This window comes from Crinia signifera, chromosome 5, assembly GCF_055691185.1.
Source record: "Crinia signifera chromosome 5, ASM5569118v1, whole genome shotgun sequence".
NCBI lineage: Eukaryota > Metazoa > Chordata > Amphibia > Anura > Myobatrachidae > Crinia > Crinia signifera.
In genome coordinates, this window is record NC_139221.1 from 113876333 (window position 1) to 113889158 (window position 12826).

Consider the following 12826-nt stretch of genomic DNA (forward strand, 5'->3'; position numbering starts at 1 on the left):
TGTAGCCGGATAAATCTTACAATTAACCAAACTGTACTTGTAGCTAGGTCAGAGGGTACAGTGCTTTATATTTCTAATTTTCTTTTAACCCCTTCCCGACATTTGACGTACATGTACGTCATGGTCGGGAAGTACTTCCCGACATTTGACGTACATGTACGTCATGACTTCAAACTGTCACTGCGTCTAGAGACGCAGTGACAGTTAGGTGATGTCTGCTGTCCCTGACAGCAGACATCCCCCCTCGCCGCCCAGGGGGGGCAGGGGTGCCCCCCCCGGTCGGCGATCGCTGTGATTGGCTGTTCAAATCTGAACAGCCATTCACAGCGTTTCCTGTGTTACCGGCGGCTAAGCCGCTCGGTAACACAGGGATCGGTGGTGATCGGTGCTGTCAAGTACAGCACCGATCACCACCGATGTGCAGCCACCCCCTAGCACCCGCCGGGCACTCACCCGGCGGCAGCAGCAGCAGCTTCCCCGGCTATCCCGGCAGCTCAGCGCAGCAGCGCTGCCCTCCTCCCTCCTCCCCCCTCCCCCCGCAGCAGCAGCAGCAGCATCAAGCTGCAGGAAAAGTAATAAAAATCAATATAAGCACTGAAAATATATATATATATATATATATATATATATATATATATATATATATATATATATATATATATATATATATATATATATATATATATATATATATATATATATATATATATATACACACGGAGAGTGGATATATAGCGCTATTAAGTCCTCAGTCCAGCTTAAAAGAGCCTCTGATTCACAGAGCTATAAAAGCACCAAGTCCCAGTAAGACTGCAGCTCCCTCAAAAGAAGACTCCCTGGATCCTCAGGAGTAAAGGTGATCTGTAGCGAATAGATAAAGAGAGGGGCGCTCCATAGTGCATAAAAACAGTTTTATTCAAATAAACAGCAAACAGCAGCAGCAAATGGTCACAAGTTGCTCGTACCAAGTATTTCAACAGTTGTGGGCTGGATACCACATGGTCTAAACAAATAGATGTTACCAGGCCAAAGCAGGTCCAACGGGAGTCCGGGGCACCGTCAGGAGCACAGCCCACGCCGCTTTCCCCAAAGGGATGCACAGCGTGCCGGGAACCTAAGCAGGAACAGACCGCCGGAGGACGCCTGGAGGCAGGACAGCGAGCGTCACCGTAGCCACGCCCTAACGCGTTTCGTGGAACACTTCGTCCACGAAACGCGTTAGGGCGTGGCTACGGTGACGCTCGCTGTCCTGCCTCCAGGCGTCCTCCGGCGGTCTGTTCCTGCTTAGGTTCCCGGCACGCTGTGCATCCCTTTGGGGAAAGCGGCGTGGGCTGTGCTCCTGACGGTGCCCCGGACTCCCGTTGGACCTGCTTTGGCCTGGTAACATCTATTTGTTTAGACCATGTGGTATCCAGCCCACAACTGTTGAAATACTTGGTACGAGCAACTTGTGACCATTTGCTGCTGCTGTTTGCTGTTTATTTGAATAAAACTGTTTTTATGCACTATGGAGCGCCCCTCTCTTTATCTATTCGCTACATATATATATATATATATATATATATATATATATATATATATATATATATATATATATATATATATATATATATATATATATATATATATATATATATATATATGTATATATATATGTATATATATATGTATATATATATATGTATATATATATGTATATATATATGTATATATATACACGTATATATACACACATATATATATATATATATGTATATATATATATATATATATGTGTGTGTGTGTGTGTGTGTGTATATACCGCACCATTTACCACCGATCGCCAGCCCCCCCCCCCTCCCACCCGGCTGCCGCAGCGCCAGCACCCCTCCCACCCCCCCGCCAGCCGCAGCGCCAGCCCCCCTCCCAAAGCTGGTGACTAAAATGGGGTCACTTGTGGGGGGGTTCCACTGTATTGGTGCTTCGGGGGTCTTGCTAATGCGACATAGCACCCACCATTCATTCCACCACCAAAAATCACTCCTTCCCTTCTGAGTCCTGCCATGCACCCAACTGGTATTTTTTGGTCACACGTGAGGCATTGCCGTACTCGGGAGAAATTGGGGCACAGATTTTGGGGTGCTTTGTCTCCTTCATTCCTTGTGAAAATAAAAAATTTTGAGCCAGAACTGCATTTTTGTGTAAAAAATTACATTTTTTTACACAAAAATGCAGATCTGGCTCAAAATTTTTCATTTTCACAAGGAATGAAGGAGACAAAGCACCCCAAAATCTGTGCCCCAATTTCTCCCGAGTCCGGCAATGCCTCATGTGTGACCAAAAAATACCAGTTGGGTGCATGGCAGGACTCAGAAGGGAAGGAATGATTTTTGGATTTTGCAGCACAGATTCTGGTTGAATGACCCCCGAAACACCCATACAGTGGAACCCCCCCACAAGTGACCCCATTTTGCAAACTACACCCTTCAGGGAATTCATCTAGGGGTATAGTGTACATTTCAAACCCCCCGGGGTTTCACCAATTTTGATACAACTGAGCTGTGAAAATGAAAAATTAATTTTTTTCATTTTCACTGCCCAGTTGTACCACAATTGGTGAAACCCCTGGGGGTTTGAAATGTACACTATACCCCTAGATGAATTCCCTGAAGGGTGTAGTTTGCAAAATGGGGTCATTTGTGGGGGGGTACCTAACTTTTAGCATCTTATGGTGCCTAGAAACCTACATGGTGCCTAAAAAATAATCTCATAAAAAGGAGGCTCCAAAATCAAGTAGGTGCTCCTTCTATTATGAAGCCTGTGGTTTGGTCACCGTGCACACTAGGGCCACATATAGGATATTTATGAAAACCAAAGAATTGGGGGAATCAATTTTTAGTCACATTTCTCTAGTAAAATCTACTGTGTTCCTTAGAAAAATGTATTAAATTTGCAAATCTGCAAAAAAAATGAAATTTTGAAATTTCACCTACACTTTGTTTTAATTCCTGTGAAACACCTAAAGGGTTAACAAACTTCCAAAATGCTGTTTTGAATACTGTGAGGGGTGCAGTTTTTGAAATGGCATCATTTATGGGGGTGTCTCACATACAAGTCCCTCAAAGTCACATCAGAACTGAACTGGTCCCTAAAAAAATCAGTGTTTGAAATTTTCTTGAAAATTTGAGAATTTGCTATTCATATTGTAAGCCTCCTAGTGTCCAAAAAAATTAAAAGGAAGTTGAAATAATGATGGAAATATAAAGTAGACATATGGTCTATGTTAGTTATTAACTATTTTGAGTGGTATGATTATTTGTCTCACAAGCAGAAAATTTTACATTTTGCAAATCGCTAAATTTTCCATTTTTTCACGACATTTTGGTATTTTTCACAAAAAAACACAGACTGTATCGACCCAAATTTACCACTAATTTGAAGTACAATGTGTCACGAAAAAACAATCTCAAAATCACTGGGATAAGTAAAAGCAAAAAAAAGTTATCCCCACTTAAGTGAGACATGTCAGATTTGAAAAAAATGGCTGTCAGGAACGCCAAAACTAGCTCTGTCAGGAAGGGGTTAATAGATTCCTTTATAAAATGACTTGTTATCCAATTGTGTCGATTGTACAACTCTCTGTACAGCACATGACCGCTAATGAGCTGAAACTGAAGGTAAACATGGCCCTTCCCAAATGATCTCGTTATTAGATATGGAGAACACATAACACGGAAGGCTACCACTGCGTTCTGTATCAGCTTCCAGTAATGAATAATAAAGCATTCACTTTGCCATGAAGTACAGTTGTAAATGGGAGATATGGTGAAAGGCTGATACTGGGAATATGAACCAGTCGCTGCAGAAATGCTACAACAGCCAACTTCTGTAATCTATAGCTATGCTTAAGCATCTATCATAAGTGTCCTTTTGTTACTGCTTCTAGAGGAAGCTATGGTTGTAGTTTTCTGCCATATTAGTGGCTACCTGCAGCTTTGCAATAACTGTTTTGCCTTGTGTAAAAACATGACGTTTGTTCCCGATGTCCAGTAGCAGTTACTGTCACCAGAGAAAGAGGGGGTTGGGAGGAGCGTCCACTAACTGGCAGCTGGTATAGGGGTATGTCAGCCCCAATATATGTTGGTTCTAGAGAAAAAAAAGTGTGGTGTACAAGTGCCGGCTGTTAAAACATATTGATTGTTTACAAATTCATTATTTAATACACAATAAAATATTAAAATTACATATGGAATTCCATAAATACACATGAATTCATAAAAAATATAAAACCATTTTAGAGCATATTACCACTAGTAATGCTTTTATTGGTGGATTGAGGTAGATCTCCTTTAAGGTGCCCATAGACGGTCCGTTCGGCACTTATATAGTACACATCACATAGCCATCCGATATATCAGGCGCTGTGAAACTACACAAGTACCCATATTACCACTAGTGATGCTTTTATTGGTGGACTGAGGTATAGTGTTCCTTCTAGGAACCAAATGAGGCAGGGGGCGTGCCCGGGCAGCCGCGTCACTACAGGGGGCGTGCATGCAATGCGATGAACAGCTAGTACAAAAAGTATGTGCAGCACATACTTTTTGTACCGTACGATGAGATGCTCGGGAGCGCGCATCTCCTAGTACAGAACAGACGGTCCGGCAAAGGACAGTCTATGGGCACCTTTTAGATGTATAGCAACAGATGATTAACCAGGTAGCCAGCAATTCCGATGGGTTTTTGTGTGGATGGTAAATTGAGATGGTAATGTCCACAGACCCAGTTAGGGTGTTGTTGAGGTGTGTATGGATTCAAGTTTCAGTATTAAAGCAGTTCTTGTATGATGTAGTATATCCAAGTGGATTAGGTCACAAGCGTAGTGGCAAAATGCTCAGGTAAGTCACTCAAAGGCTCAACACGATTTCCTGAGGTACAACACTCAGCTTCTTCAATTGTATCCGGAGGCCGATCCGAGGCGACTACATAAGAACCGCACATTCATCCAGGTTCACCTCCAACACCCTAACTGGGTCTGTGGACATTACCATCTCAATTTACCTTCCTCACAAAAACCCATCGGAATGGCTGGCTACCTGGTTAATCATCTGTTGCTATACATCTAAAGTAGATCTACCTCTAGTGTTTTAGCGCCCTGCCCGATTTTTAAAGGGCAAAATGCGCCCTGCCCCTCTAGCAGCGCCCCACTAAATCAGCCTGAGGTCTGTCCTGCCGGAGTGCCCGGGCCATCGCATCGCTGAAGGGGGCTTGCCCGGCCATGGCTACGTCCCGGCAGCTCAGTGACGTAGTCATGGCCGGGCAAGCCCCCTTCGGCGATGCGGCGGCCCGGGCACGCCCCCCCTGTGGTGACGCGGCGGCCCGGGCACGCCCCCTGTGGTGACGCGGCTGCCCGGGCACACCCCCTGTAGTGACGCCCCTCCAGCCCCCTGCCTCATTTGGTTCCTAGAAGGAACACTATACCTCAGTCCACCAATAAAAGCATCACTAGTGGTAATATGGGTACTTGTGTAGTTTCACAGCGCCTGATATATCGGATGCGATATCGGCCGATATATCAATGCGATCCGAAGCGATTTTTGACCTGTTCATAACCCCGCTATCCACTACACATGGAGTTGACTTAATCTAGTGTGGCGAGCCTGAAGCGTGTCGAGCGGACACTATATAAAATCAACTCCATGCGTAGTGGATAGTGGGGTTATGAACGGGTAAAAAATCACTTTGGATCGCATTGATATATCGGATGGGATATCAGCCGATATATCAGGTGCTGTGAAACTACACAAGTGCCCTAATATGCTCCAAAAATGGTTTTATATTTTTTATGAATTCATGTGTATTTATGGAATTCCATATGCAATTTTTATATTTTATTGTGTATTAAAACATCATATTGATTGTTTACAAATTCATTATTTAGCAGCCGGCACTAGTACTGTCACCAGTGATCCCACCGGGATCCCCAAGGGCAGAACTACTCCGCAGCTGAACAGAGATTGTATTCTATAAAGCAGTATGGCTTCTCACACTAGTAATCTTCCATTTTTTGTTTTTTTTATTTGACATACGCCAATGTTCTATGTTTCTATGTTCTCCCACCTATAGTGTTACTGTGCAGTTTAAGACTTCAGCATATTGTTTTGTATTTCGCATCAAACTGCAAAGCGTTTGTAGCCCAACTTTCTTGAGCTGGTGGGTTTCTTTTTTACCAGTGTGTCGGTGATTAGTTCAGTTGCTTTAAGCGGTGTTTGATACAGGTGTACTGTGACTTATTCATCCTTGTTTCATTGTATAGGCTGGAGGTTGTCAAACACAAATATAGACAATGCAGGATTTAAATATATTCATACTTGACCACAGATGACTAAAGCCCCATACACACTAAGCGATATTGTTAACAATATTGCTCAGAAAGGGCTTGTTCACGACCCTCTCTCTCATCTGAACGACTGTCATGCTGCAGCTCCCTCAGTTACTAGACAATTGTTAATACACAATTCTTGTTTGGTGCTATTTTATACTAGGTTTGCCCACTTAAATTGTTCTGCACTTATGAGATGTTACTACAGGTTTAGTATCCATTATCCAAAATGCTTGGGACCAGAAGAATTTTGGATAATGGAATATTCTGTATTTTGGATTTTTTTTTATATTTGAATGATGTATCTTGCATTTATGTTGTACAGGTTGAGTATCCCGTATCCAAAATGCTCGGGACCGGGAGAATTTTGGATAACGGATTATTCCGTATTTCGGAATATTTTAATATTTCAATTATGTATTTTGAAGTATCTTGCATGTATGCTGTATAAACACAAAATACACACAAATATATTTTATTACCACATAAAATACACACAAACATATTTTATTTGTTCAAAAAACAAGGTTTCAAAACATGAAACAAAATGTGTGTACTATCTCAGCACTGAATTTGAATGCCAAGCAATCATTGTCTTGCACATATATAGTGCCAGTTACATATCATGTCCTCAGTAGGGCTGTTACAAATGTCCCCAGTGAGTTTTTAGCAAAAAAAATATTTTATTTTCACTTTCTGGAATGTCTGGTTTTCGGAATAATTCGGATAACGGATACGGGATACTCAACCTGTATAAGCACCTACAACACATGAAATACACACAAATATATTCTATTTGTGCATGAAACGAGGTTTAAAAAAAAAAATTAAACAAAGTTTGTGTCCTATCTCGGACACTGAATTTGAATGCCAAGCAATCATGTCCTTGCGCATATTTAGTGCCAGTTACATGTTATTTACGCAGTAGTGCCAGTTCCAGATGTATCCAGTAGGTTTTTAGCAAAAAATAAAAGTAAATTTGAGAGAGATTATGGTTTTCAGAATTATTTGGATAAGGGATACTAAACCTGTGTATGTATTTTTTAAACAGTGTTGTGTGTGTGTGTATAAGCCACATGTGCATGAAACAGTCTTTGTGTTTGCCATGGGGACAATGTTTTATAAAATGCATACTTTAAAAAACAATTTCCTTGAGGATAACTACTAAAATGTGATTGTTTTTTTCCTTCTACCTCCTTTACAGATAATGGAGCCCCAAAACCAGCATTCAGTTTTCAAGGCAATGGAGCATCTGGTGTCACTCAGCCAAGCAGTGTTGGAACTTCGAGTATTGTGTTTGGGAACGTTACTCAACCCAGCACCAGTTCTAGCATTGTATTTGGTAGTGCGATTCAGTCCAACAGTACAACGGGTGGATTTGGCACTGCACCTGCACCTTCAGCAAGTATCCCTCCACCTCCTGCTAGTGCTGCTGCACCCTCCAGCACTGTATTTAGTAGTTCAACTTCATTGTCTGCTCCCACTGGCTCCAACAATGTGTTTGGCAGTGCTGCATCTTTGAGTAGTACTTTGAATACCGGTGTTTTATTTGGAAGTGCACCTGTGTCCAGTACTCCAACCAGTTCCAACAATGTGTTTGGCAGCGCGGCCCCCGTGAGTACCGCAAGTTCTAGTAACGTGTTTGGCAGCGGAGTTCCCACAAGCATGTCGGCAGGCTCCAGCAGTTTATTTGGTAATACTAGTGCACCAACCAACTCTTCAGCTGGGCCCTTTGTGTTTGGACAGCCTACCACCACAGCAAGCAGCTCTTTGTTTGGCAATGCAAGTGAATCAAAGTCTAGCTTTGTGTTCTCCGGACAGGAAAGTAAGGTGGCCGTAACGTCTGCCAGTGCTGCCCCAACTACTGTGACACCATTTGTTTTTGGAGCAAATGTTCCCAGTGCAACACCACCACCTCCAAGCTTTAACTTCACAGCAACAAACACATCAAATGTGATAGGTAAGCCATTATGCCTTGCTTGTTATAGAATTAATACACGGCACAGTTTATGAAATATTTTTTTTTTCCCCTTCCATGACCAGGTACCAACTCTACTCCATTTATCTTTGGTGCGGCTGCAGCAGCCCCTGCCGCTTCTGCTCTCGGTGCTGCTGCCAGTCCGGTCTCCGTATTTGGAAAGAGTGCCAGCCAGACTAATGCACCGACTTTTGGCTCTTCATCTCCTTCATTGTTTCCTGCTAGTTCTCAGCCTGCCCCAGCTTTTGGCTCTTTGACAAACAATGTCCAGAACCCTCCTGCGTTTGGACAGCAAAGCACCCAGCCTACTTTTGGAACCAATATGGCTCCCAGCAGTGGTAGGTGTCATTTTTTTCACTTTAAATTCTTTACCCATGAAAGTTAGACTTTAAAATTTAAGGTGGAAAAGAATTATATAAATCTATGATCTTTCAAGGGCACCATTGAACACAAATTTTGAAATGCCCAACCATTAACCCTTTGAGTGCCAACATCTGAGAGATGTGCAAATATCCACTAAATATTCTTAGCGCAAATAAAAATTGTTTTTAAGAAAAAATATTTCCTATAGAAGGTAAATATTACAGATCATTATGATGAATAAAAATATTTGCTTGGCAATTTTCACAACTATGTTGACAAATTCATTTGGCATTCAAAGGGATAAACCGTTTTGCTTCTTGCGAAATGGGAGAATGGGTAAGTATTCTACTTAACGTCTTCATAGTGGAGTACGATTAAATAGGGGCAGCTATTAGATAGCTATAGCTGTGATCATAAACTAGTGGTCACAAACACATTGCTTAGTTGTAAAGCTGGCCATACACTAGGACTTTGTTACCCAATTTCAACAACTCCTACTGAGAAATCGGGGGTGACACGTGACAAATCGTATGTTGTCTTTGATTACGATGTGCGGTCCCGTGCGCATTGGAGATGGCAAGTGCTGCCCTAAGGATTTGTGGGATCCTGCCGCCCGGCAAGCTGATGGTCGGTTCAAGGGGTACCTTGTGCGACTTCTCCCTTTTGGAGAAGTCTCACAGTTGTATGGGGGCCATTACTTTAATTCATATGCCAAGAATGGTTTTAAGCTATTACTTTATTCAATATCCAGTTGCAAATAAAGACCAGTTCTGGTCACCTGCCTGCTCAGAAGGGCCAAAATTAGCAATATAGCTTATTGTGTTATGGGGGTTTAGAGTACACAACAAATGTGACTGACTGGTTCTGATAAGTCTTATATCTGCTATTCTCCATTGCTTACTTTCAGTAATAAATCTGATTTCTCACTATTTACCATGTATAAAGCTACTTGTTCTACAACTTTCACATCCTAAAAAGTTATATGCAATTGTTTATGGTGACACAACAACCATTGATTTCTCAAATATTTCTGGTTCTGACCAGCTCCATGTTAGTGTGTGTTGAATTGTCCATTAAGCAGCTAGACCTCTGTGGTTCTATATTCAAACCAGGATACTTGCTTTATTACAATCAGATGTCTCACAATTTTCTTTCTTTCTTTTTTTTAGGTCCTGGATTTTCATTTGGAAACCAAAACATGAACTTCAATAGTGGGAACGCACCTGGAGTGTTCAATTTTAGTTCAGTTCCTGGCACCACTCAAGCACAGCCTGCGAATGCTGGATTTGTGTTTAACCAGCCCCCAAACTTTAATATGGGGTAAGCAAGATTAGCATTATGTATATCTTGCAGTTGTTAATCATACAGTACATCCCAGCAGTGCTCCAACAAGTCTTAGACCCGGTGATGCAGTTGTAGCGTACTGCAGCAGCCTGTTTGTTATCACACAGGGCGTTGCTGTGAAGGAGTAGCTGTTCATTACTGCATTAAGTGATGCAACCTGAATGTAATCCTGATGTATTTCTCTCATCTCAACCTTTTTCCCTTTTGCATTGCTTCAATATTACCAGCACATTAATTAACATTGTTTTCTCATTTTAGGACTAATGGAAGAACTGTAACCCCTTCATCAATCTCCAATCGGAAAATAAAGACTGCTAGACGAAGAAAATAGGCCTTGATATGTTCAAGATTTTTTTTTTTTTTTTTTTAACAGATGGTGTCCTGCATTGTGCAAATACTGGAGTGTACCTCATGCTGTGTTTAGTAGAAGTCAGATCTGCCCAAGGACTATATGCTGATATCCCCCTGCCCCTCTCAGACCTCCCTGTAATAAAACATTTTGGTGATGGGAAGTTTTATTAAAATAAATAAGCATTTCTTGTAACTTTCAATGACCTGACTTGGCATGATCTGGCTATACAAGCAAATCTAGCCTGCACAGCGAATGGCTTCTGTATACCTCTATCATCTGCACCACTATTTTACCGACGCTTTGAAATTGTAATTACAAGTGAGGGATTCTGTATAGTGTAGAGGATGACGAAGATGAATGCTTTCTATGCCTCGTTTGTGCTAGTGTATGTGTGAAGTTGAGTGTATTGTGCACCAAAACTTTTCTGATAGAGAAAGATTGTTAAAAGGATGGTCCTTTGTTCTGGACTTGTTAGTTATGTAGTTGTACATCCGATAAATATCTCCTGCCCTCCTCTCTCTCTCTCTCCCCCCCCCCCCCCCTTTTCTACTTTCATTCTTTTTTTTTTCTCTCGCCTTTTATTTTTTCCTTATTTTATGATATTCATGTAAATATAATTTTGTTTTTCTGCGTACTTTTCAGCATAACCTAATTCTGTGAACTTGAAATTTTTAATTTTTTTTTTGTTGCAGCAAATCTTTTTGTTTAGAATTCTCTCAGATTTTATTATGTAAATCTCATTATTCAAAGTTGCCTAATTCCATAAGATAGTCTTTAAAGAAAATTGGGAATTCTTTAAAGTATTAGGTTTATTGGCTTTTCTGATCCATTTTTGTTTGGACCAAAAACCAGTATTGTACAAAGTATTAAGTATATATTTTTATATTTACACAAATGGACTGTGGTGACTTTGGATAATAAGTACGTTTAATATTAAAGCCATGTTTATTACAGTATAATTAACATGTTAAACCATGGGATAAATGCCATCAATAAAATGATAAAATACACATTGTTTTAACTCTACAAATGTGTTAATGGTGTACCTAATGGAGTCTCTTGTGCTGTGAGAATATAAAGTTATTTACACAGGTGATTATTGCTTTTCAGTTCGTTTTAGAGTACTTGATACATCTTTCTAACACAAATGGGTAATATACAAGGGTATCAAGCAATGGATACAATAAACAGGTTTATTTCAACACTTAGCAAAGAAAATAACATTCATTGCATATACATGAATAAAATATGAATATACAGACAAAAAAATGGGGTTAATTTTCATATATCTCACCGTGCAATGGTGGTGCTGTGGGCTATTTGCTAATAGTGTGATAGTACATACCAGGCTTGCTGCCCGGTGCTTACTATTATGCAGTTAGCAAAAAGCCAGTATCAATACAGCAGCATCCCCTCCTGTTGTCATGACTCCTTCAGGTGTGGATCCACAGTCATGTGACGCTGCTGTATCTACACAGGTCTCCATACACTAAAGCCTATGCAGTGGTGCCGAGCTTGCGGTCTGGGACTTACTATCACGCTATTAATAAATATCCCACTGCACCGCCATTGCATGGTGAAATATATGGCAATTACCCCCATTTATTTGTTGGTATATTTATATTTTATTCATGTATATGCAATGCGTGGTATTTTCTTTGTTTGTGTTTGAAATAAACCTGTTTATTATATCCATTGTTTGAGACCCTTGTATACTACCCATTTGGGTTAGAAAGAGATTGCCACTAAAGTTTATATCCTCCCTGCTGCTAATTTGCTTTCTCCATACAATTTCCACGGACTATACAGAAGAGGTGGTGTTTCTCGAACTAATTTAGAAAATACTGGCTTCCGTATAGATTTTATTGTTATTGTGTGCATGTCAATACACTGCAAATCTAGTTAAGTGTCTTATAGCCAGTTACACACAACTATAGATTGTATTATAGCTGTACAGTAGTTTGGTAATTTAAAACTGGATAAAGCAATGTAAGTCAAACTTTTGAGGACTCATTGCAGATCATTTTATTTTGCATGTTTTTGCCATTGTACTGAAGCCTACATACAGTGTTTACTGACAAACAATAGGTAACTCCACTTTTCAAGAGAGAGAGCACATGACAGGAAAGAAGTACATCAGTTCTATCAAATAGTTTTTTCACTATCATTCATATGGAATACTGAGGTATCATTACTTTGGGGAATAGAGGTCATCCTCCCTCTATCTCCCCTTACTAGCCAGTTTTAGAATGTGCCCTCAGGAGAGGATGCACTCTCCCGGAGCTCCAGAGAGTTGTTCTTCAATTTACTTTAATTTATTATTTTGGGGTTGCTGTTTGGGCTACACAGCTTCCCTGCTTCGTCGGAATCCGGGGCAAGGGACAGTTGCCGACCTCTTAACGTACCGAACTGATCCCTGCTGCAGGTC

General features: G+C 40.9%; 1 protein-coding gene across 1 annotated transcript in view; it reads left to right on the forward strand.

Annotated features, from left to right (window-relative positions):
• Positions 1–11408, forward strand: part of NUP153 (nucleoporin 153) — a 94991-nt gene extending 83583 nt beyond the window's left edge. Inside the window, exons 19-22 of the mRNA XM_083187871.1 lie at positions 7566–8321; positions 8405–8677; positions 9872–10022; positions 10305–11408. Of these exons, the coding sequence (XP_083043997.1) occupies positions 7566–8321; positions 8405–8677; positions 9872–10022; positions 10305–10377 (1253 nt within the window). The 3' untranslated portion in view covers positions 10378–11408. The remainder of the gene's footprint in view (positions 1–7565; positions 8322–8404; positions 8678–9871; positions 10023–10304) is intronic.
• The last annotated feature ends 1418 nt before the right edge of the window (positions 11409–12826 follow it).